Below are 25,477 nucleotides of genomic sequence, written 5' to 3'. Positions count from 1 at the left end.
ATCAGTTCTTTTGCAGGGAGGCTCCGGAGCTTGCGGACATCCAGGCCAAGCATGGACATTGTGCGCAGTGGATGTGGACGCGTTCGGGCGAGCTCTGAGTCCAGGACCAGGGCTCGGCTGGGTCTTGGGCTCCGCGCCGCGCTGAAACCTGGTGAGGGCGGGCGCAGCTTTAGGGACCTCGGGCGCCAGCTGCGCTCCAGCTGAGCCTCTGCACGCACACTGCGCACGCGCGGCGCCGCCAGGCTCCGCCCCCCGAGTAGGGACCTACAGCGGGCGGCCGCGGAGGCGGCAGCGGTGGCCTGCGGCCGGCGGTGTAGACGCCCCTTCCCGGGACCCGGACCCGGCTCGGTGAGTGGCTGAGTGGGAGGACTAGGGTGCCGGGTCCGCGTGCGCGGGGCAGGCGGGGCCGGGGTGCGGAGGGGTGGCGCGGGGCCGTGCGGGGCAAGGACAGGACGAGGCCGCGCCGGGCAGGCAGCCGGGGCCGGGTGGTGCGGGACTCGGCCCTGCGTGCCCGAGCCGCCGGCCGGCGCCTTGGCAGGAGGCCCCGGGGCAGACGGGTCTCGGCAGCGGGCCCCGGGCTGGGTGCGGAAGAGAGGGCGGCGGCCTGGAGGGGAGGGGAGGGGGCGCCGGGCCGGGGGTGGGGGGAGGGGACGCCCGGCAGGGGCTCTCGCCGGGCCGGGGACAGGGAGTATGGACCTCGGGGTCCGGGGGTGGCGGCGGGTGCGCAGCCGGCGACCCCCGCTCGACCGCCTTTGTGCCGCGGCCGCGACCCTGTAGGCTCGCCCCGAATGCGCCGGGTCGCGACCCTTGGCGGCGGCGTCCGGGCTGCGGGACGGCCGGTGTGGAGCCGCCGAGCCCGGCCTCCTCCGCCCGCCCCCAGCGTTTTAAATGATGCATCTCCTGGGAGAGTTCCTACCGGTCGGCTCCGAGCAGGAAGTGTCGTCAGGAGGCCATTTTTAAAGCCTCCTGAGGGCCTAGGAGGTCAGCGTTGACGTGGTCCGGTTTTCAGTGGTTAGAAGAAACCCCTGCGACCCCTGGAAGGGGCCCGGACGACCCCTGGGGACGAGGCTGTAAACCCACTGTATCCGCGCCTTCCCTTCCTAGCAGCCGCGCTGTGAGACGTGGACGGCCTTGGATAACGTGTACCGTCGGTGTGTGTGCCAACAATAAACTTGAAAACCAGACTGGCATTGTCTTTCCTTGGGAGTTTTGGGGCTTGTGCCCGGGGATGGGCTTGTCCATCTTTTGCTGGTGAGGGTGTAAAGGGAGGATAAAGATGAAGGTGTGACTCGGTTCTAAATGCTGATGTCACTCTTTGTGGGATCTCCCCCATCTCAGCTGCCCTTTTATCTTGTTGCCTTGGGGTCCTTGGGCAGTTTGAGGCCAGGAAACCACGCAGGGTGCAAAAGAATGAAAATGCCTAAATCGGAAAGGGAAAGCCAAAGGAGAGAATGAAAGAAAACACTTAAATTCCTCTATATATGTTGGTTATTCCGTGTATCCCGTGAAAATACGCTTGATTTTAAAAACTGGGATAATGAACAGTTGATCAACCTAACATGAAAAATTAGAAAGTGAAATACTGAGCACTGTGTCCTGATTAAAACCAAACGTCTACACAGCTCAACTGTTGTGTTGGATCCCTTAAACATTATCCCTTAAGCTTAGAATTGAAGTCACCAAGAGTGAGAAAACCGTGGTCTCCAGGAGCAGGCAGTACTTCCTATAAAAGAGCAGAGGGAATCAGAATGTATTTCTTTATCTCTGTCTGAGTCAGGTATGCAAAGTTCATTCCAACCCCTGATGTGTGTGCACAGCAGGAGATACTGGCCCAGCAATTGGCGATTTAAAAACCAATATCCCAATATAGTCTATTTAGGTAGAATACAAATGTTTGGCTTTTTTAAGTTATATCGACGTTATCTTTAACCTAGGATGCATTTTTTAAATTTGTTTTTCTTTCTTAATCTTGGATCTAACATAGCCTTGTAAAATAACACTTTTGTAGGTATCCAGTTTTGTTGTGCTGTTAAACATTCATTGTAAGGTGCGTTGTGAAAACAGACAAAGGAGGGCATTATTTTATTTATTGGGCCTCCTCCCTGATTTTTAAAAATCCAGTAATAGCAATTAAAAAACACACATCTGTCTACTGGTCTATTTGCTTTAAAGGAAGGGGATCTGGACCAGTTTAAGAGGAAAAAAAAGAACAAAGAACATTGTTATTGTCGCCAGGAAGGCTGATGTTTCTTTCATTCATTGACTCCATTCAGCCAGTGCTCATTGAGTGCCTTGTGTGACCAAGCCCTGTGCTGTTGACTGTGATAAACAGGGTCCTCACCGGTGATGTTTCTCAGTCTTGATTGTTCTCAAGCTGCCGGGCATAGACTGCATTTTCTTTGTTCACATATTCAGACTTGGCCAGCTACAGTCTCCATGTTCCATCCTGGGAGTGAAAGTGGCTAGAGCCCCCCAGATGGAGACATTCTCATCATAGGGTGGGGAGTGGGGAGGCATCAGAATCACCTGCAAAGAATTTAAGGCACAGGCCCTGAGCCCACCCCAGGAAAAGAACAATCTGATTCATTCATTCACCTGAGTCCTGGGAAGCCTTTCTTTCCTTTTCTTTTAAGCTCCCTTGCTTGAGAAGCACTTTGGGGGCTCATTCCCCTTATTTTCTAGAAAAGTGCATGAAGAAACCAAGGCTACACGGGCCCAACACTTAAACCCAAGTGTCTGGCTTCTGTTGCAGGGCCCTTTGTGTGCTGCCTTGCTGCCTCCCAGGGTTCTGAGCGTAGAAGCCTATGCCAGGGCCTGAGGTTGACACCGGCTGGGACTCGGTGCCTGAGAAGAGAAGGAAGAGCCCGTGGGACTCTCCATGCTTTTGACTCAATCAGCAGCTCAGTGGCTCCGGGCAGGCAGTAAGAACAGTGCCCAACTATGACTGCAGTTCACAGCCCTCACACAGCAGGGTAGCAGAAAACACAGAATTTAGTCTAGATGCCAGCTGACCAACTCCATGACCTCAGAAAAGCCACAGTATCTCCAGATCTTACAAGAAGCAGGTAATTGGAGGTAATTGGTACTTTGAGGAGTAATGGATGTCATGTATGAATCTGCCTTCTCACACACCCCTTCCACCTGACTTGGGCCACGGTGCTCCAGGATTGGCAACACAGCCAGCCACTGAGAGCATCCCGATCAGGTCACTAGTGTAGCATTTACCACTTTACTGAAACCACCCGTTCCCCTCTCTCCATCTCCTGATCACACTCCTTAGAGACAGCAGCCTGCGGCGGGTGTCGGGTAAACAGCCCTGGCTCATGCCCATTGTACTCACACCATGCCAGGCGCATTTCAGTTTCCAAGAATCTGCAGAGTGGTTACTGCCCTTACACACTCCACAGACAGCATCAGTGATGATGTTTCCAAGGTCAAATGGCTAATAAGCAAGGGTAGGAGCCAGAGTCTCCCTGCCTGCTCACACCATTACAGTTCAAGGCAGTGGCCTTGCCTCCCCTCCAGGCACCCAAGGGTGGGTTGGATTGGTATATAAAAGATTGCATAGGAGTGCTGATAATGGCCCTGGCCATTCCCCCATATGCTCCTCTCTACCTGTAATGTCCGGTAGTGATTCTCAACCTTGGCTGCACATTAGAACCACCTGGGAAGCTTTTAAAACTCCCAAAGCCTTCCACCCAACACAGTGGAGCCCAGGCATCATTATTTTTAAAGCTCCCCAGGTAAATTCTCTGTGCAGGAGGGTGACTAAACATCATAGGGACCTCTTTAAATAAGTTTAACATCCTGAACATATTATGACAAGTTGATTACCTTAATTCAGCCAAGGTTAAGAATCACTGATTTAGAATTATCTCAATTCTTCTTTGTTTAATTATAGTTTTTATTAAACTCTTGCTCCATTTCTTCTACAAAATTTTGATTTTAAGGCAAAAGTGGGGGGGGGTAGTACAAAGACACATTTGTCCTTCATCTTTATCACCTTTAGAGACCTGAAGTTACTAGGTGTGTTTAATAACATAGAATTTTGTAATATTGCTTTTGTAGTACTACCTTGTTTTTACCTTTTTTCAAAAATGCTAACAAGAGCATATTTGCCTCTTAAATTTTTTTCCACGTATAGAACTGTAAGTTTTAGACTTTAAAAACTCTAGCACTAGTCATGTTCTTTCTTTAGAAATGTTGTCTCTTATTTAAACTATTAAAAAAAAGCTATAATAATAACTTCCTTTGTTCTCTGGTGTAGTTCCAGTTCACGTGCTCAGAAGTGTCATTCAGTCCCAAGGTAACTCCCTTTGTAGACTGGAGGGTGGGAGAGAAGATCCTCACCTCCAGCCAGAGCACTCAGCCAGAGAGACCTTTATCTCATTAGGCCCGTTGGTTAAACTAAGATTCTGCTTCTCTGGGATTACTGGACTCTTCTACATTGGAAGGAATCTTAAACAGAAAAATGTTGACTTATTTGTTGTCAAAACATGTAGTTTGCCTGCCGAGCATAAGGCTACCTGCTAGCTGCATTATACCATTTCCTCACATCAGCCATGTAAATCAGGCATTATTCCCATTTTACAAGTGAGGAAACTCAGGCTCAAAGAGGTTGAGTCCAGAATGACACGGCTTCTAAGTCAAAAACGTTGGTTTCAAACCTTGCTCCTGAGACCCCAAGGTGATTGCTCTTTTCACTCTATTGCACTTTTCATCTGGAAAGCTGAGGAATCAGAACAGGGGCTCTTGTTCAGCCTTCTTGCCTCTTTGTGTGCTGCAAGCATTACACTTGGTTTCAGAAGGAAATCTAAGATCTCAAAGGTGTACATTTGTCAGCAACATTTGGAAGTATTTTTTGCCATCAAGACGGCCATCAGTTTTCAGTTCAGTCATTTCAAGTGCAAGATAGATTAGCAAAAAGAAAATACTTCATTGATGTTTTTCATTGTTTAGATCTATTTACCATTTAGTTCAATTCTGATTCTTTGTAATTGTCTGGAAAAGTTCTCGCTGAGTGAGGCAACCGTTTCTTCTTAAATACTAACTTAACTGGAGAAACGTTGGCAGTTTACATACCTAATGTTGCATTGTTTCACTGATCAGGTATCACTCGTTTACATGCTAATGGTCATTTAGGGGTAGAATGTTTTAAAATTTTGGTTACTAGGAAACGTTAGTTAGACTAGCCTTTGCTATCTGTGGCTAAATAGACAAAAGGAGCAGAGAGAATTTTGGAGTGCATGTGCCACCAGACTGAGTGCTTTGCATGCATGATCCTAGTTTGCTTCTCCTGATTACCCTCTAAGTTTGATGATATTAAAGCCTATTTCCTTTCCTGATGATAAGTAGAGAGAAATCACTTGCTTAAGGACCCAACAAATAAGGGGCAGAATCAGAGTTTAAACGACAAACCTGCCAACTCCATTTTCCCTCTGCTCCTCATGGGTGGAGCAGCTATACATTCCTGCCCTAGCCGTGGATATGGTAGAAGCCACAATGCAAAGATTTCTGGAAGAGCTTCCTAAATTTGCTTCAATGTCCAAAAGATACAGTCAGTCAACTAAAATTTGCTGAGTTTGCTGGGCATCTCTCATGAACAAAAGCTGGATGTGATGATCCATGTAGCATGCACATGATTTAATTGTCCAGCCACTTTTTTTAAACTTTTCTCATTAACATCTGGTGTGGGAACACATTCATTTGCTACAGGGGTAATTCACAGTTCAACTGGGCTTGGAGAGGAAAAAGGTCGTTCGGTAACTATCAGTAGATTATATGTAAACCTAAGTTGTAATGAGCACTCTTGTAGTTAAAACATCTTTTCCATGGTGATTATAATCACCTGTTGGCCCCTTTGCCACTAAGGCAAGGTGGATGGTTTGGCCCTAGAGGTAAATTATCTTTTAGACTGTACAGCCAAGCAACTATAATTAAAATTATAAAATGAAATTCACTGTGTATTCCAGAAAAAGCAATTCCCAGGCAGCAAAGAAGCCTGTATTTTAGCCCCTTGGACTGTTTCTTCTATTTTCTTCATAAAAAAGGGAGAAGAATACTCTTAATAGTTTTATGTGTAAGTAACTTATATAAGCACTTATAGTCACACTGTCCCATTTAATCCTCACGACAACCTTGTGAGGTAGGTGCTGTTATTGTCTGGTTTACAGGTGAGGATTCAGACGGTTTGCTCCAGGTCAGACATCTAGAAGGCAATGGGACTGGGATCTGAAACCCTGTAATCTGACTCCGCAATCTGTTTTCCTGCTTACTGCTCTTCTGATTCTGTTGAGCACTTGATGTTTTCGGTATTTAGAAGTCAAATGCTTCCTTTTTAATAAAAACTTACACAACCTTCATGATTTTTATAGCCCTAAATGTCACTGGTTTCTAACAAACTTTTTCTCCATCTGTCCCCATGATAAATTTTTAAGAAACCAGGTCAGGTAAGCTCAGAGGCAGAAGGAAAACCCACCAGTAGTGGATGCTGCCCTTAGGCTTTTTCCCCAGAAAAGACAAGACTCAGTCTAGAGGAAGCACATTTGTCACACATTGTGCCCCTCCTCTCTGTGTGTGGAAGCCGCCTTTGTCTGATGCTGGAGATAATTCTGCGTTAAAAAGCTCACTTTTTGCTGTTTAAAAGCAGACAACTTAACATTAAGTAGCTATTTTATTATTGTGTCCAGAGTTAATAATATTATTTTCTGTGTTTTCGAGAACCTTCCTAAATGAACTTTAAAAAATGTACGTCTCTAGTTCTAGGAGGTCAGATGCAGAGGTTTTGTAACAGGTGTTGTGAGTGTGGAAGGTAGGTGATCACCGACACTGGTGTTAATCCTGATTGATTAGTGCCCCCAGCACCTGGCACACACACGGCCCTTTATCTACAGTGTTTCATGTAATCCTTGGTCATCAGTCCACTGGACAGTAGTCTGCCAAGAGGACCCAGCTTCACAGGTGGTTGTACATGAATGTGAACCAGGGAGAGAAAGGTGTACGGAGGGAACAAGGTCTTGGGAGCCCATTTACTCAGGTGTGTCCAAGTATAAATGCCAACATCAAAGCCATCTGAGTTCTTATGTGCCACTGCGTCCATTTACCGCTGTCTTGGGGTGCTACATCTGAGATCTTTTTCACCCACAACTAGCTCCACATGTTGCAGTGGCCAAAGAGACCTTTGTCTGCTTGTTTTGAAGAAGCCTGACATCTTTGTCACCTGGACGGAGGGAAGTACCAAGGTAGAAACATGCGTTATTTTGAGAATGGTTTAAAAGCCAAGAAGGCACTTTCAAACAGGTGACGTAATTGGGTCATGGCCTAGTGTCTTGCCTCCCCATTAAACTGCATTTGCTAATCACAGCCTCATGCTTCATATTGACACTTGCTTCTGTGGATTCCTAATTCAAAATAACTGCTGAGATGGTTTTGCAGAAGCACCACCAGGAGGCTTCTGCATTACTGAGGCAGCAAGCGGGCTTGGTTAGTTCTCTAGAGAGAGCTCTCCTGCAGCAGGATGCTCTCCTCTTCTTGCTAAGGTATGTGATTTTATCGTTCAGTCTGAGATTGCAAGTCTTCAGTTCCAGGAGGAATGACACCTCCAAGTTTTAAAAGGATTTGGAGAGAAAATGGCAAAACTGCCTTTTGTGATTTTTTTTAAAAGAGCTGGTAAGCAGGTTGTACCAGGCAAGTAAGTTACTTTCTTTTCTTTCCTCCCCCTCTTTTCTTTTTCCCTCCCTCCCTCTTTCCCTTCTTACCTCTTCTTCTCTTTCTTCTTTTCTCTTCTTCTTCTTCCTCTTCTCTTCTTCCCCCTCAGGATTATGAGGCTGGTAGATCAGATGTGTACATATCAGCTGGTACGCACCTCTTGTGAACAGAATTGAGACAGGAAAGGAGCAGATTAATGACTGGTCTATCAGGGATTAAGTAGTTTGTAGCTCCAAGGTCAGGATATAAGGAAGTTACAAGAAGGTTGGTTTCAGTTTTATTTAAGGGTAAATTCTGGCCAGTAATAACTATGTGAAAATAAAATTAGCTGCCCGAAGAGAGAAGGAGTTTGGCTCATGGTAGTATTAGAACATCAACTGCATGACCAACTGATGAAGATGTTTTAAAGGATTGAAATGTTGCTGGAAGTTTCAACCAGTGATTTCTGATGCTGGCTTTTCATCAGAATTATATGGAGTCCTTTTACAAACCATAAATGTCTCTTCTCCTTCCCTCTTCCACTAAGATTTAGATTCATGAGCTTTGGGATGAAGCCCAAGAATGTCTATTTTAGCTCTGATTCTGCAGCTCCTCCAGATTCAGGAACCACTGGACCAGATCCCCTTAAAGCTGCTTTTCAGCCTCTGCATTCCTTGGGCCAGTGGTTTTCTTAGGCTCTGGTTGCAGCCATTGCTTCTTCTATTTTAGCAGGACAGAGATGCCAACTTGAACATGTTGACAATAGTAGCATTTTTAGATGATAAAAAGTCTGCAACTTCAGGGCTAAGCATTCATCTATGTGAAAACAGATGAGTGAGCAGATACAAATGGGTGGCTGGCTTGAGGTCACTTCATTAGTGCAGAAGTTCTGGGTATCACTTCTGTCTCCTTTCACTAAAGCCAGTTTACAAATCCAGAAAGTGAAGTGCGTCAGCTTCTCCCAGTGACTCATTTGAAAGCTCTGCCTGCTGTATATGTACCAGGAGTACAGAGGAAAATGACCGTCCTTGTCTTTGCCCATGCCTGTCAGTTTGCAGTTTGAGGCATCCACATGTCCTGTCCTGTGCACAGTCCCCCTGCATAGGTGTGTGTTTGAACATTGAGGGGATAGGTTTGCACCTTGCAACCCCACAGGCCTCTGCCCGCTTGGTGTGTGTTGCGTACACACTTGGGGTGGGGCAAGTCTGATTGTGTCCCCAGGTGCTTGTGATTGCATGCTGGGAGTTGCTTTTGAAAGGAGGCAACTGTCTTTTGCAAAAGCAAAACAGGAAAAGATACTACTGCAAAAGAAAATAGATTGTCATCAATGTGGTACGTTCTTACGGTGCTTTCCAAAAATGTTTTTAAAGGCAGGTTGTATGCTAGATCTGGATACGCAATAATTGTTTCTCTCCACCCCACAGCAAGACCTTCTGCTCCCCCAGGTCGGCCTTTCAGACTTACTTTGTACAGCTGTTGGCCTGTTAGCAGGGTGCCAGAAGGAAGCTGCTAATTCCCATTCGTATCGCTGCCCATCGTTGAACAAGCACTTACTGAGGCCTCTGTGCGCCTCTTGACATTCAGGGAAGTGTTTTAAAATTTTAAAAGTGTTGTCTTGTATTCTTTAGCGTTTTAGTCGTCATGGCAGGACTGTGGAAGAGGTTGGATAAGTATCCGTAATTCTTATTGCCAGATGAAAAAACTGAGGCTCAACAGGTTGAAAGTGGTTTTTTTAAGGTCATAAAAGAAAGGCTTTTAGCAGGTCCCAAACTGGAATGGTTTTTGTTTAGTTCTGTGTATTCTGAAAAAAGAATACATAGTTACAGATAATTACCTATTTTTATGTACAAATCACTGCATTACACATATTGTGGTATTGGCTCTAGAAAACAGGAGCTGCATTCCAGGCCGCCTTCCTCCCTCCCCTGTGTCCTTGCTGCCATGGTTTCACCCTCTGAGACTCCGGTCCCTGTAGCCGCCGGAGGCAGTGGCTGGAATATAGATCAGTTCATGTCATGTTCTGTTGCTGCTCCAGTCTCTCCCCGGGTCTCCTCCTCACGTGGGGAGAAGCCACATCCTTATGATGCTGCACCATAGATCTTCCCCTGACCAGTACCCTCCGCCCTTTCTTGCTCATTGCCCCCCAGCCTCAGCCTCCTTGCAGTTACTCAAGTGCTCCAGGCCCACTTCCCACAGAGCTTCCCCCTCCCTCAGCTTGAAACGCCCTCCTCCCAGGCTGCCCCGAGGTCTCTGCTCCAACATCAGCTTTTCTTGAGGCCCTTCCTGACTCTCCACGCCCCAGCCCTACAACTTCATCACATAGTTACACCCTGTCCCCCTTGCCTGGCTTTATGGTTTGTTTTCCCCAGTCACTTGCCACCATCTGCCAAATAAATATACAGTTTGTCTTCCCTCTCTGTACCATTGTGAGGGGAGGGACGGATTTGCTTCTGGTCACTGCCCTGTAGCGCCTAGAACAGTGCCTGACACCTGATAGATGCTCAGTAAGATGTTGAAGGAATAAGTATTTGTCTACCTAGTATTGTCAGGATACTATTGTCTTCTTACCACTTGTGAAAGCAAATGGGGCACATGAGAGAGAGAGTTGGGATCCACCCCATAACATAGAAACAAATGGACACCTGAGCGGGAACCCTGGCTCTACCACTGGTTAACTTATGTGTTTAGAAACTAAAATGCCAGCCTCCTAAGGTTTTAGTGAGGCTGTTATGAAATTATACCTGTGAAGTTGCTAGAATGCTCTCAGTGACCCTTAAAAATAACTCACTCAGCAAAGGCTATTCTGAATGACTGCCATGATTACCCCAGTATATCTATGTTTATGGTTGGCCTAAAGTAATGAGTTTTAGAGGGGCGGAGTTTGAAAATGTTTTCAGTTTAGGCTGGTTATTTGCCAGTTCTGTTGTACTGTGTATCACTGTGTTTCAAGATAGTAGGTCAAGATTTAGCATAAAATCCCCAAGATCACTGAAATATTAGGGTAAATTTGGAAATACGTTAGCTAAACCTTAAGTTCATGTATTAATGATGCTTTGTGATATCATTTTTTCCCCTTTAGTGTTGCCTGGAATATCAGAGAATTGGAAACAGTCATATTTTGGGATCATGACCTACTCTGGTGGTTTGTGAAAAAAGATAATACGTTCCTGGGAAGCCAGCTACAAAGTATACTGAAGGATGCTTCCTAAGAGTTTTATCATGTCTTTCTGGATTTCAATGGCCTCTTTTTAGAAATGCAAATGAAGAAGATGAAGGATAGTGGACAGCAGTTATGGACTACACAAGTGGATGACGGACACAGTTCCTTGACCATGTCGCCCAAACAGCCTAATGCTAATCGAGCGACTCGCCCAGATAGACAAGAAGCTCAGACTCTTTTGTATCAAGTCTCTGAGGCAGAGGCTGCCACGATGACCGTTGCTACATGCGTAAAGTGTAAAAGTGTGTACAAGATTCCGCTTCAGGATCTGAAAAAGGATACTGGCCAAAGCCAAAAGGAGGACAAATATGTTTGCTTCAAATGCAGCCTAGGTGTGGCCCCTCCGCATTTCCATTTTGTGAATAATCACAGTGCTACTCACATAGGAAATAAACCAGAAACCATCTCAAGTTCTGTCAATAACAAATTTAGGGTAAGGAACTTTAAGCCAGGCAAATACTATTGTGATAAATGTCGATTTTCCACGAAGGACCCTCTGCAGTACAAAAAGCACACACTTCAACATGAAGAGATTAAATTCATTTGTTCTCACTGCAGCTACATTTCTTACACTAAAGGGGAGTTTCAGAGGCACTTGGTGAAACACACAGGCATTTTCCCTTATCAATGTGAGTACTGTGACTATGGTGCTATTAGAAATGACTACATTGTCAAACACAGGAAGAGAGTCCACGAGAAGGCTGGTGGAAAACGGCTGCCCAAAACCATTGCCAAGCTGGAGCCAAAAAGAATCAGTGCCTCCAAGCAAAACCCAGAGCTTTTAAAAGCTTCCAGTCCAAGAACTGCGTTTCAAAATAACTTGTCAGATCAGCTTTCAGCGTTCTCCCTCCATTCAAATAAAGACAGAATGCACAACATAATGTTATTACCTGAATCAAAGGAGTACCAAAAAGATGTCGTGTGCATTCCAAATAAAGTGACGCTGTCAGAGCCCAGTGAAGTCAACCTGTTTGAGAACAAAAGTGTGGAGGTGGAAGTGTTATCCCCTGCAAAAGAGCCTGTTCAGCCGGGAATGCCATTAACGGTTGTGGCACCAGCGGAACTAATCATCCCTGCAAACTGTTTAGCCCAGTTGATAGATGTGAAGGTTGTCAATGGAACACAGCAGCTTGTGCTGAAACTGTTTCCTCTGGAAGAAAGTAATTGCCTTGCCGCTGGTGGGGGTGATGGAGGTAATTCTGAACATGTGACTAAAGAGAAAGATTCAGGCGAACAGGAAAAAATGGCTTCTGCTGAACAAACAAAGTCACTGATGATCGAAGGGAATGTTGGAAAACTTGCAGGCATCAATAATCTTCAATCATCAGTTCAGAAACAACTTAAAAACGTGAAGTGGGTAAGGTCTTATGACTTTTTCACCTCAAATTCTAGCGTGTGCAGTGGTGGAGGATCCTTTCTCAACCCTGATAGAGTTGAGGGTTTGCAGAAAAAAGGTTATACATATCCACAAAGAACTGCTCTTCCTTCCATTGCCTTAAAAGGTCATTCTCCATCATCTCTAATAAAAAATGGTATTTTAAGTGGTCTTGGAACTACGTCAAACTCTTTTCCATATAAAGCTGCCTTTTCTTTTACTGAAGATAGAAGAAATTTACACAGTGACTCACAGCAGTTATTTCCTCTTGCTGCATCGCCTGCAACCATTTCCTTCTCTGGAGAAAAGGACTCACTGCCCCTAAGTAAAAAGGACGTGGAATCTAGAAATGAGATCAGTTTTCCTGTAAAAATGGTTCCCCCTAATAGGAAGCTGAAAGATAACCAGACACAGGAACACAAGGCAGTTTCAAATACTGGCCAGATTTCCTCTCAACATAAAAGTGAGTATTTACACATAAACGTAACGGGAGAAGATGGAATCAGACCCCAACAGTCTGGGGATAAACCTTTGGATTTAAAGAATTCTGTAAAGGCTAATGACTCCTTCGAAGGCCCAGTCATCTCATCAGTGTTTTCTCTGAGCTCTGGATCTGAAAACGTCCCTGAGGGCGTTAAGTGGAATAGTTCAACGTCCAAAATAAAGTCAATTGAACTCTTGCGCAGAAAGATAGCCCAGTTAATTGAATCCTGTGGCAAGCCTTCATCTTTGGCTGCAAGTAATGCACATCGTCGTTCTGTAGGGAAGGCATCTAAGGTCACTTCGAAAGCTGCCTCTGAAGGTATTCAGGAAATTAACGTGTCATTTACCAGCACTGGCTATTCTGCGGGTACTCTCCCGAAACCTCAGGATAACATTGGTATTAATGGACAGCTTACTCATCAGCAGATATATCCGCATCTTGTAGAAGGCAGCAGTGGGAAAAGCGAAAGCGGAGTAGCCAGGAAGCCACATTTGGCTCCTCCAGTATTGATCCCGAAGGGGGCTGTGCTGAGGGTTCTTAATTCCTCTGAGAATTCCCACGTTATAGAGGCTACATGTGAAGCACCTGTCAGCATCCCCTGCAGTGAGACACAGTTAATAAAACCCATTCCGTTCTGCCCAGTGAAACAGACAGACTTGGACTTACAGTCTTCGACAAGTGAAAGTGGGCCAGTAGACATGTCCCAGAATCATGATCTATCTCTTTGGGCTAAATCTAGAAAAGAGAGTGCAAATTGTAGCACCATGCTTAAAAAAACTGGACTCCTGCATGGACAGCAAGGAAGCGGTGAAATAAGTAAGCAAGGGAAACTGTTTTCCAGAAGTCTTCCTGTAAGTAAAAATAAAACCAAACAAGTCAACTCATCCAAGAAGAAAAGCAAAATTCAGGCTGATCCCAGCCGCTGTTTCAAGGATCCTTCCATTTTTCAGGTTGCAAGACAACTTCGACTGATAGCAGCTAAACCAGACCAGTTGATCAAATGCCCCCGTCGGAACCAGCCTGTCATCGTGTTAAACCATCCTGATGTCGACTCACCAGAAGTATCCAATGTGATGAAGGTAATAAACAAGTACAAAGGCAACGTCCTCAAAGTGGTCCTATCAGAGAGGACTAGGTGTCAGTTAGGCATCAGGCGGCATCATGTCCGGCTGACCTACCAGAATGTGGAGGAGGCCAATCAGATAAAAAGGCAAATGATGTTGAAAATGAAACTTAAAAAAGTTCATAAAAACAACTACCAGGTGGTGGATTCCTTGCCCGATGACTCATCACAGTGTATATTTAAGTGCTGGTTTTGTGGACGGCTCTATGAAGACCAGGAAGAGTGGATGAGTCATGGCCAACGGCATTTAATAGAAGCAACTAGAGATTGGGATGTTCTTTCTTCCAAGGGCAAGTAAGTGAAAAATTGCTCTTGGAAGAAAATTGTTTTTCTTACTTTTAATTGATTCTGGTTTGGTTTGTTTGGTTTTGTGTCCCTCCCTGACTCTGTAGGATAATACAGACTGCAGGGATGGGAGGTTGGTTCAGTCTTCAGGTCTTCCTGGGAGTGTGGAGAGCCTGGCGTCTGAGCCTGGTGACTGGACATCAGAAGGTGTCTGTGGCCCCCGAGGAAGTGCACACAGATTCACGTGTGTGCATTTGTCTGGGGCGAAGGGAAACTTTGAACAGATTTTCAGTGGGATCTGAGACTTCCCTTTGGTCAGCAACCTTTTTCTGCATAGATAAAAATCATTTTAATCCATTCGGAGGGGCAAGTTTAGAATGTTTTACACATGCTCTTTATATAACAAAATGCTACTGAAGAATTAAACCCAGGTCTTGGTGTACACATCCACCTTTTTTTTTTTTGCATTAACTCATCTCCTGAATATTTGGTACATAATGGAAAGTATATTTTCTACTTTGTTAGTTATCTTAAGTTTGGTCATAGAAAAGTGGCCCTTCTTTTAAATCCCTCACCCACTCTGCAGTGTTGCTAAGTGTTCTCTGTAGCACAGAGAGTTGGGCTTTTGTTGACCCTTTTAAAGAATAATTCCAAAGGTTGGCCTGAATTTACTACAACAGCAGGTGTTGTTAGGGGAAGAAAGGAACATTTTCAGGCTTTTGCTTTCTTTTTAATTAAATACCTTGATTTATGACAGCTGGGGAGGGAATGTGCCTTTTGGGGGGAAAAAAAAGGAGAAGAAAGGGTCACAGAGGGAGAATATCTAAAATTATCTCCTGTTTGCCCTTACCACTCTCACAGAAGTCAAGTAAGTCATCAATTTAAAATGTGAATGAACAGGCATCTTTCAACAGAGATAAAGTTTGGGGAGACAAATCAAGATAGATAGGATTGTGAGGAAAGTTGTAGCTTTAATGAGACTATCAGTTTTGATTTGGGAACTCATCGCAGACCACGGGTGGAACTTGCACACTGTTTTCTTTCTTCCTTCATCACCAGTGGCTCACAGACACTGTTCCCCACCCCTGCCAGGTCTTATCCTGCTCTCCCTTGGTGGGTTTTCTGAACAGGCCCTCCTGTGAAATGAGATAGCTTCCCTGCTCACCTGTCCCTTTCCCTTGCTTGAGGCCCCTTAAGGTTTTCCCTGATGAAAATACTAAAAACAGGCAAGAATCAACAAAATGAACACCTCCCACCACCTCTGTTAAGCTTATAGGAACACTGTCCCTGGTTTTCATCCGTGCTACCAACCTGCTTCTAATTTCTCTCAGCCGCAGTCAGGCTTTCCCTGTTGCTCACCTTCCCTGGGAAGCAGCTCCGAGAACACTCCAGCTACCCCTCCACCAGCAGGAGTCAGGACTGGTGCTGGTCTCCACAGCACCTTCATGTGCACTAGAAAAAAGCCCACCCTCTGCACCATTGCGGCTGCTTGGGCAGATGGATGGCTTGACAAAAGCAGCTCAGGCTGGGTTCTAGGCCTCCCTTGCCCACCCAGCGGGGAACCGACCATAACGCAGAGCACACACAGCACAGCTACAAAGCAGCCCCAACTCACGTGTTTTCCTCCCTTTTAAAGACTCCTTCCTTAGGGAATTGAGGGCAGCGAATGAAACTGGGGGCTGTTACATCTGAGAAAGGCGTGAGTGAGATTTCTGTTGTGTTGGGTAGTCAGTTAAGAGACTTCCTGATTTTTCTTTCCACGTGGGAAAGTCTTAGATTATCCTCTGATACATCAGATTGTAATTCTTTGTAGTTGGTTCTCATTACAGATATTCAATATGGCTTGTGTATAGTTTAATACATGATCATTAAGTTGATTAATCGGTTAGTTTTTATTGAAATTTAAAACTTGGGTTTTTTTATATGTGTATATATATATATGTGTACACATATATTTTTTACCATATGAAAACTTGCAGTAGCTAATTTTCTGATTTCCTATTTTATAATGAAGTTATGTGGGCTGGAAAAATATAAAACATTTTATATTCTAGAAATAATTTATTTTGGAAGTACATTTTTATAATGGTCTGATCTCATTTTTAGAAAATGAAAGCACAGTAAGTGATGGGTCTGATTTATATGAACAAATGGGAGTAGAAACCCCGGTGGATCATTGCAGTACAGTATTTAGTCCCGGTGCATTTCTAGATGGTGCTTTTTGGGAACTGGATTGTGTGTACCGCTTCAGTACATAAAGGAGAGCATTCTTAAGTTTTATCCATGCGTAGATCTGTTATTCACTCCCCACCCCAGCCCCCATCATGAAAGAAGGCTCTTAAGGTGTTGAGAGGCGAAGAAAAGGCTGTGCTTTATTATTTTTCTCCTTCTATACCTCACTGCTTAGTAGCATCTTTCCTGAAAGGCTAGACCATGACCTTTCAGGAAGGATAACCATGAATCAGGTCAGAGTGTTAAGTGTCAACATGAAACATTTACACTTTGCAGCATCAACTGTTTTTCAAGTATTACCTAAAACTCAGCTTATGTACTTGTACAGAGGAAAATTTGTGAGTAGAATATGTAGCTAGGCTTTTTGAGATTTCCAGAACTACAGTACTTTGTAAGGAATTCAGAGGGCTCCTGGAAGTCATAAAAAAAAAAATGAGAAAGCAAAAAATGGCTGTCTTCCCTATATAAAGAACTTTAGAAAATAGCTTGTTAACATGTAGCTTAATGTCATGAAACGAACAAAACTGGAGAAGGTAGGGGCAGAACTGTGTTGAGTATTTGTCTACTCTTTCTTACCTTGATTTTGAAGGGTCTCTACTCAGTAAATGTTACTCATAGTACTTACTACTAAAATCATTTCTAACTTATTTTTTAAAATAGGTTTTCTTTGGGGGATAAGAAATGAGACAACATTGTTATATTTATGGTATGACAGTGAATTTTTTTTAAAAAAGTATACTCAAAATAGATTCTGTTTTACTCAAGTTTTTATCCCCAGTCCAAAACACTTTGTGAGCCCCACTCATGGGCCAAGTGCTCTTGGTTAAGCTAAACTGAACACAATGTATTAACCCTCAAAAGTTCCATCCCTCTTTCTTAAGCCACCCCAGAAAATGAAGACGTGATGCCACTCAGCCTTTGGAATAATTTTTGAATCTGTTAACGTCAGTATGAGCAGAAAACAAAACATTGCATAACATGTTTTAAGCATTATTAAAAAGTCCTGCATTAACAGTTGGTGTGTCTGCTGCTCTGATTTTGAAACACGTATGTATATAGATAGAGAAGTTGGCATAAATTTTGTTAAATAAAGCAACTATAAAATTTTCTCTGTTCTTTCATTTCAAATGTTAAGCAAGTTGGCTATTAATTACACAGCCTGTCTTGTGTGATATATTTCTGAACCACATAAAGGCATCATTCTACATAATACAGGCGCTTTGAATTCCATAAAGGTATATTTTGAATTTGATGCACTGCTGGTTAACTAAGCATACCCTGAAATGAGGCCAGGTAACTTTGTTTTGCTTTGGCTTACATTCATAAGAGATGAGATGCTGGTTTGGGCAGCAGTGGCGATTTTCATGCCATGGTCATGTCATCAGAGAATGTGTGTGGGTCCTGCCCTCCATGTGTAGCCTCTCAACTAAGTGGGGCTTGGGTGGAAGAGTTTCCAAGTAGTCAGTGAGCCTACTGGGCCGTTTGAGTGTAATTGCATGGCTAATGCCATCTATCCAAATACCGTTGATTGTTTAAATCTGATTCTACACATACTTCAGAAGAAAGAGTATGAGGATATTTGGAGAGGGGCATTCAGTCCCTCATCTCATTCCCAGCACCCAAGGAGTCCAAAAAAGAAGAGCCTTAGACTTCAGTTGAATATTGGCAAACCCTAAGGAAAAGATAAAAGAGGAGATGATAGGAATTGCTGAAATTCACCAATTTGGCTTATTTAGTATCTGAGTTGAGATGAGTCATCCTCTAATCCTATAGATCTAGTCTAACAACTTGTCACCTTTGGCTGGTTATTTAGGGGAGTAGCAATCAGAAGGCAGCAGAAGCCTGAAGGGGGATTTGTATCGGCCTGGACTTCAGGGCTGGCTATAGTGTGACTAGAATAGGGAAGGGGCAGAAACTGACTTCAAGGCCAAAGAGCTGGGAAATAGCAGTCACTAATCCACCTTTTATCGTTAAGAAAACTTAAGCTCGGAAAGGTTAACAACACCTGATTCACCAGGTTTACATGAAGATGAGTAAAGTAATGGATAGGACCGTGTTTTGGCAGGAAGCGCTGATACCCTTTGTATCAGTAAAGCTGATACAAAGGGTATCTGTAAAGCTCTTTGCTTTACAATATATAGAGCCTTTTCTTGCCACAGGTGAGGCTCAGCATGCGTTGCTTTCCTGAGGTTCCAACGTATATCAGGCATATTCATTGGGATGAGACACCGTATTTGGAGTTAGTCTTAGAGCAGTGCTGTCCAAGAGGAATAATATCCATATATGTAATCTTGACTTCCTACTAGCCACATTTAAAAGAGTAAAAAGAGCAGATGAGATCAAATGTTTTATTTGACCCAATACATCTAAAATACTATTTAAGCATTTTTCAATCTCAACATAAAATCTATTGATATTTTCTCTAAAAACAGTGTGTATATAATAAATATATATTCTATATACACACTTTTTTAAAGTCTTCAGAAATCCGGTATATATTTTAAACTTAAAGCATGTTTCAATTCTGATACTAAATTTTCAGTTAAAATGAGATGTAGTCCTACCAAAACACTTAAGTTGTGTTCAGTGGAAAGAATTTACACTGCCTCAGTTTTTTTAATTAAATTAGAAATTCAGGGAATTCCCTGGCGGTCCAGTGGTTAGGTTTCTGTGCTTCTACTGCAAGGGGGAATGGGTTCAATCCCAGGTCGGGGAACTAAGATCCCACAAGCTGCGTGGTGAGGCCCCCCAAAATTTTTTTTAATAAATTAAAAATTCAGTTCTTCAGTCACCCTAGCCACATTTCCAAGCGTTCATTAGCCATATGTGCCTAGTGTTTATTGAATAGGACAGGACAAGGGAAAACATACTGTATTGTAAATATTAGCCTACTTGTCTGGTTTTCTTGATCAGAAGGATCGGGTTTCATTTATGTGTCTCTAAAACTAGGGCAGGACTTCCCTGGTGGCGCAGTGGTTAAGAATCCGCCTGCCAATGCAGGGGACACAGGTTCCATCCCTGGTCTGGGAAGATCCCACATGCCACAGAGCAACTAAGCCCGTGTGCCACACCTACTGAGCCTGCGCTCTAGAGCTTGTGAGCCACAACTACTGAGCCCACATGCCACAACTACTGAAGCCCGCACGCCTAGAGCCTGTGCTCGGCAACAAGAGAAGCCACCGCAATGAGAAGCCCGCACACTGCAACTACAGAAAGCCCGTGCACAGGAACAAAGACCAAATGCAGCAATCAATCAATCAATCTATAAAATAAATAAATAAAACTAGGGTAGGCTAGGCTAGGTTTCACTCACTTTTAGGGAATGCCAGTTCTGTGCCAGGTTCTGTATTAACGCCCAGCAAGCAGTTTGATTTCTAGATCTATCTATACCTTAAAGAAATGGTTGCACATGTGACTTTTTGAGGTTATTATTTACTTTGCAACCTTAGTTGGTCAACGAAACAAACGTTTATTTCTCATTCACACTGTATCCACGGTCTGTCAGGGACCCAGTCTGCTGGAGGGGCCTCTCTTGTAGCTGCACCATCTGAACCACTTGGGCTTCTCCATCCCCATGACAAGGAAAAAACAGGAGAGGGTCTTGCATGGGTGGAAAACAAGGCACAACACTTCCCCTCATAACCCACTGCCCAGAAGTGGTCACACAACCTTCCAAAGGGGCTATGTAGCCCCACTGCACAGAAGAAAAGAACAGCCTATCAACCACTGATGATTTCTGACCCGCTGGATTGTAGGGTGAGTGCTGGAGGCGTGTGAAGGGCAGCTGCTTATGCGGAAAGCAACCTGCCAATCTGATGGTTGTGAAATGGTAACAGTCTGCTAAGAGTTGGTGAAGGTATGGAGAAACAGGAACCTCAACATACTATTGGGCAATATCTAAACTTGAAAAAGCAGTGTATTGCTTTTGTTTGCATTTCCCTGATCCCTAGTGAGATAGTATACTTTTGCAAATGTTTATTGGACATTTTCATTTTCCATGTATGAACTGCTGGTATTCCTTACCATTGAACTATTTATTTTAAACTTTTAAAAGAAAATATAGACACTCCTAAAAATCCATAAAGAAAAAGAAAAATGGTTTCCTTTAGGTTTGGTGCTTCTCGTGCTTTATTTTAGAAAGCCTTCCTTACCTTGAAGTCAAAAAGATAGTCTATCCTACCTTGAGGTCAAAAAGATAATAAATTTAATATTAAAAATAAACTTCCATACAATAGTGGACATAATAAAATACAAGCTGTCAGTTATAGAGTTTGTAAAAATCTTTTTCAAAAGGATCTAGGTCCAATTTTTTTAATATGAAACAATACCTGAATCCTATTAGATTCATATACTCAGAAAAGTCAGTTCCAGGTGAATTACTAACTCAGTCGTCCTAACACCCATTATTGGGAGTCTATGCTTGTCTCCCTGCGTGTAACACTCCCTCCATATATGCAGGTTCCATATCTGTGTGTTTCTATGGCGGGGTCTCTGTGCTGCTGCATTACACTGTTTCTTGTGATCTTCAAAGTTAATTCTAATGAGACGGTTTACCATTGACAGAGGTATATACAAAATGAGAAGACTCTTCCTAGAAGATATTCTAAGGCTATTCTTGGCTCTTTGCTATTTCATGTGCATTTTAAAATCAGCCCACCAATCCCTGTCGAGATTTTGATTGGAAAAGCATGGATCTTACAGATGCATTTGAGGAAGATTGGCATCAGTGGTAACATGTGACTACCATTTAGTCTGATAATTGGTTTGAAAATGTAATAGAAATAAAGTTGTGCCGGACAATAATGTTTTATCATTTATTCCCTTTCTTTTTGAGAAAAGTTCTCAGTCACAGTAACAATAAGAACTATAGTTTGCATAATCAGCCATGAAGGAGGAAGAAAGAAAGAGAATTCTAAGAGGTTAGCAAAATTGCCAAGTGCAAATTCAATATTTTAAAAATCAGTTGGGTTCCTATACATCAGCCATGGAAGTAGCTCTAACAGGAATGCTCCTCTCACCTCTTCTATTCAACAGTCTAAGAAAAGTCCTAACCAACGTAATAAGAAACTAAAAATTAAGATTGAGATCCTTGTATTTTCTACGTAAACAATAGATTGAAGCTTAAAAGAAAGACGTGGGAAGTGACAAAAGTTCTTTAGAGTTTCAACATTCCATTTAAAACATAATTTTTGCCTCAGGTTTTTGGAAGGTACATTTTATCAGCTTAAGGCAATTCCCTTCTAACCATAGGGATTTTTTCCAAAACTAAATTTGTATAACATGTTTGAGTTAATTTTTTCTTTAAAATCCTAATGTCGTGTATTACGACATTTTTCTCATGTTAAATCTTCCTCGTATCCCTGGGATTCTATTTACATGTATATACTGCTGAGTTTACAGATTTAATATTAGAAGCATTATATGAGTGATATTGGTCTGTAATTTCCTCTACAATGACTGTCCTTATACCATTTTTACTATTATAGAATGGGTTGTGTCACTTTCCCTATTTCTCCATTTGACGCAAATTGTCTCAGAGGAGAGAGATCAGTTGGTCCTTGAAGTGGTAAGCCATCTCACCAGTAAAAACATCTTGGACAGGCATCTTTAGCAGAGAAGGAAAACATGGATGGGAGAGGAGAAGTTTGGAAAGTCTCAATACTGACTTGATGTCTGTAATGATTATATACGTTTTCAGGTTTTCCATTTCTTATTAAGTTGACTGTGCTACTCCTTTCTGTTTAATTCCATATTTCTAGAAAAATGTAAACAGTAGTCATGTCCTTTTGATGTTTAAATGCAAGTAGAATGATGCATCTTACATTATTACATGGGACACACAAATCCATGTGCCGTTGTGTACAGAAAGTGCATTCCCCATTTACGGAATGATTTAACAGAGGTGGTAAAGCCAATCTCTTGAGAAGGTGTGCATTAAATTGTTCTAAGAAGATTTCATTAAGTTCATGAATGGAGCCCATGAAACCTCAAAAAACAAGGTTTTATTCATCCTGGCCATGCTTGAGGACATGTCTTTATATGGGTTAAGAACAGAACTAGAAAGGAAATGGTGCTTTTCAGGGAATGAACCTTCACCAAGTTGTAGGGGACAGTCACTGTGCTGCTATTGTTAAAGTGTTCATGTCTTCAGATGTTTCTCATGGCAGTGGTCATTCATTTTTCACAGTCCCAGCGTCTGATATTATCCAGGCTCAACCCACTGGCAGTACTGTGGCTTGCCTAATCTAGACTGTATTTGGAATATGCTCACCTTTAGGGGACCTAGGGTCCCAGACAAAAAGCCTATTATACAAAAGAGTTGGCTGATAGCAATACCAAGCCTACACTAGTTGGGATAATTGGATAACAAACTCAAATTTGTAGTGGTTTAAATTCAGCAAAGATATATGTATCCTCATGTGAAGTCCACTGCAGGTTGGGCAGCATTCCTGCTCACCTTACCTTGGGGACCATATGTTTCAGATGGCAGAGTACAAAATAGAGGAGAGAGGAGGAGAGGAGAGAGGGCTGGCTCTCAATTGCCTCAGCTAGGAGGTGACACATGCCATGTCCCCAGAGGTCCATTGGGTGGAATTAGTTCAACAGCTTCACGTAACTGCAAGGGAGATTAGGAAATATCGGGGAGCGCCTGGAATATTTGGTAAGCAACGATTTACCACGATAACTGTGTGACTTTGAGCAAGTAACTCAACCTCTCTGTGCATCAATGCATATAGCATTAGCCCCAATTTTACAGCCTAAACTAACATTTTATATCTTGCAGGATTATTATGAGAATTCAAGCACCCAGTGTGGTGTCTCAGATACAAGTGTTTAATTCAGTAAGTGTTTATGTACTTATCTGTTAAACACCTTTTCTGGGGAAGACTCACGTGATCCTGATATCACAGTGACTATCAGAGCAAGATCCTTGCCCTCACATTGCCTAAAACTTACTACTCAAACTCTGGTCCTTGGACCAGTAGCATCCGCATCACTTGATACCTTGTAAGGGCTATGGAATCTCTGGTACCATCCCTGACCTCCTGAATCAGAGTCTGCAAGTCCCTGGGTGACTTATGCATATGACAGTCTGAAAAGCACTAGTCTAGAACACTGCCCCTTCATTTCTCCTTTCACCCAGCTCATTCTTTGTTTCCTTTTTCAAGAACACCTGCTCTGATTCTCTCATCAATCACACCCCCATCCGAGGTTAGGGATTAGGCGTTGCCATGGCATTGCTACTGCTCTTAGAATATGAAAGAGGGAAAAGTGCTCACAGGTCCAGCGTGGGAGAGACTTCCTCTACATTATCAGAGAAGGCAGCATATGCAGGGTTATAATTAATGGTAATATAAACCAGGGGTGGGGAGGGAGGAGCCAGCAGGGAGGAAGACAGCGGGGAGTTAAAGAAGAGGGTCCTTAGGCTGGACAAGCTGGGCCCTGAGTCACAGAGAGAAATTCAGGTTGCAAAGAGGTGACCCACGATGCTGTTGTGGTCCAGTTGGTTAAGAGCTTGCTCAGAACTCCTCTCCTGAAAGCTGACTCACTGTGCCGTCAACTTATGGCTGGTTTACAGGCTAGCTGTGACTGAGGACAAAGCTTCTCAGGGCCTGGTGAAGAGTAAGCTTGTGATTTGAACTCTATAGTTTGGTATCCTGTTCATACAAATCAAAAAGGATCTCACTAAAATACAGAATCTTACACAGCAAGTCTCCCCGAGCCAATGCTGCTGTTCCAGGGACCACGCTTTGAAAGCCTAAAGTTCTCTTTTATAAAAACAGAACAAGCAACAGCTGTCGGTTCAAGCAGTTTAGAGCCTTGCTGCTCAAACATTCTTATTTATTCTATGAAATGATACAGAAAGCAATTGTATGCCTAACGTTGCAATTTACCACTTTTTAAGCACAATAGATCCAACCATAAATTCCTCGATTTCGTCTCAAACATAAAGGATGAATAGTGGATCTGATTGTGGAGCAGCCAGCTCCCTGAGATCTCAGCAATGCAGACAGGCTGATCCTAAGAAATCTGTGCCTCATGCCTCCCAGTCCCCACCCCCACCCCCGCCCTAAGGATTTTGGTCCTGGAGGCTCCTACTAAGGTAATTTGAATCACGGACCTGTCTCACCTAGCGGTTTTGAATAATACTTTATAATGAACTCCTAGGACCAGCATTGTGTGGCTGGGCTGCTCTTGCAGATCCCCAAGCTCATCTCATGGTTTTAAAAATCCCTAAAGAGTTGGACTTCCCTGGTGGTGCAGTGGTGACTCTAGTGCCTTCTCTTTGGCCCTGAAGCACCTGCCGGACTCCCTAGGGATTATTTTTTTTTTAAATAAATTATTTATTTTTGGCTGCGTTGGGTCTTTGTTGCGCCCGGGCTTTCTCTAGTTGCGGCGAGCGGGGGTTACTCTTCGTTACGGTGCGTGGGCTTCTCATTGTGGTGGCTTCTCTTGTTGCGGAGCACAGGCTCTAGGCACGCGGGCTCAGTAGTTGTGGCTCACGGGCTTTAGAGCGCAGGCTCAGTAGCTGTGGCGCACGGGCTCAGTTGCTCTGTGGCGTGTGGGATCTGCCAGGGCTCGAACCCGTGTCCCCTGCGTTAGCAGGCGGAAGCCCTAAGATACATTTTTCACCTGTAAAATGTCGGGGGTGAACTAGATCATCATAATAATGCTATTTATTATTACCATTATTATTATCATCATTGGGTAGAGCTGGAAGGGACCTTGCCACTTTCTGTACGTCAAAACCCGTTTCTCGGGCTTCCCTGGTGGCGCAGTGGTTGAGAGTCCGCCTGCCGATGCAGGGGACACGGGTTCGTGCCCCGGTCCGGGAAGATCCCACATGCCGCGGAGCGGCTGAGCCCGTGAGCCATGGCCGCTGAGCCTGCGCGTGTGCTCCGCAACGGGAGAGGACACAACAGTGAGAGGCCCGCGTACCAAAAAAAAAAAAAAAAAAAAAAAAAACCGTTTCTCGATGAGCTTTCTGCTGTGTCGCCCCCGGATTAGGCAGACACCTGCCATTCGCTGGCACAGCTGGGTAACTGCTGGCGTTTTTGCCTGAGAGCACAC

General features: G+C 43.8%; 1 protein-coding gene across 2 annotated transcripts; it reads left to right on the top strand.

The window, feature by feature from the left end:
• The first annotated feature begins 299 nt into the window (after positions 1–299).
• On the top strand, positions 300–17,493 carry ZNF518B (zinc finger protein 518B). 2 transcript variants are annotated; one of them, XM_082838360.1, is made up of 3 exons: positions 300–348; positions 10,766–13,616; positions 13,716–17,493. In XM_082838360.1, exons 2-3 carry the CDS (start codon positions 10,941–10,943, stop codon positions 14,184–14,186), a joined length of 3,147 nt encoding a protein of 1,048 aa, XP_082694486.1. In that variant the 5' UTR covers positions 300–348; positions 10,766–10,940; the 3' UTR covers positions 14,187–17,493. The 2 variants fall into 2 exon arrangements, with proteins under 2 accessions (XP_082694486.1, XP_082694485.1); XM_082838359.1 differs by having other exon boundaries at positions 10,766–17,493.
• Positions 17,494–25,477: the final 7,984 nt, after the last annotated feature.

This window comes from Leucopleurus acutus (assembly GCF_964270905.1).
Source record: "Leucopleurus acutus genome assembly, chromosome: 4".
Taxonomy (NCBI): Eukaryota; Metazoa; Chordata; class Mammalia; order Artiodactyla; family Delphinidae; genus Leucopleurus; species Leucopleurus acutus.
Note: the sequence above shows the minus strand (reverse complement) of the source record. Positions and strands in the feature narration are given on the sequence as shown.

Excerpts from the sequence above, each read along its gene's own strand:
- ZNF518B (XM_082838359.1), top strand. The coding sequence starts at position 10,941 with ATGCAAATGAAGAAGATGAAGGATAGTGGACAGCAGTTATGGACTACA.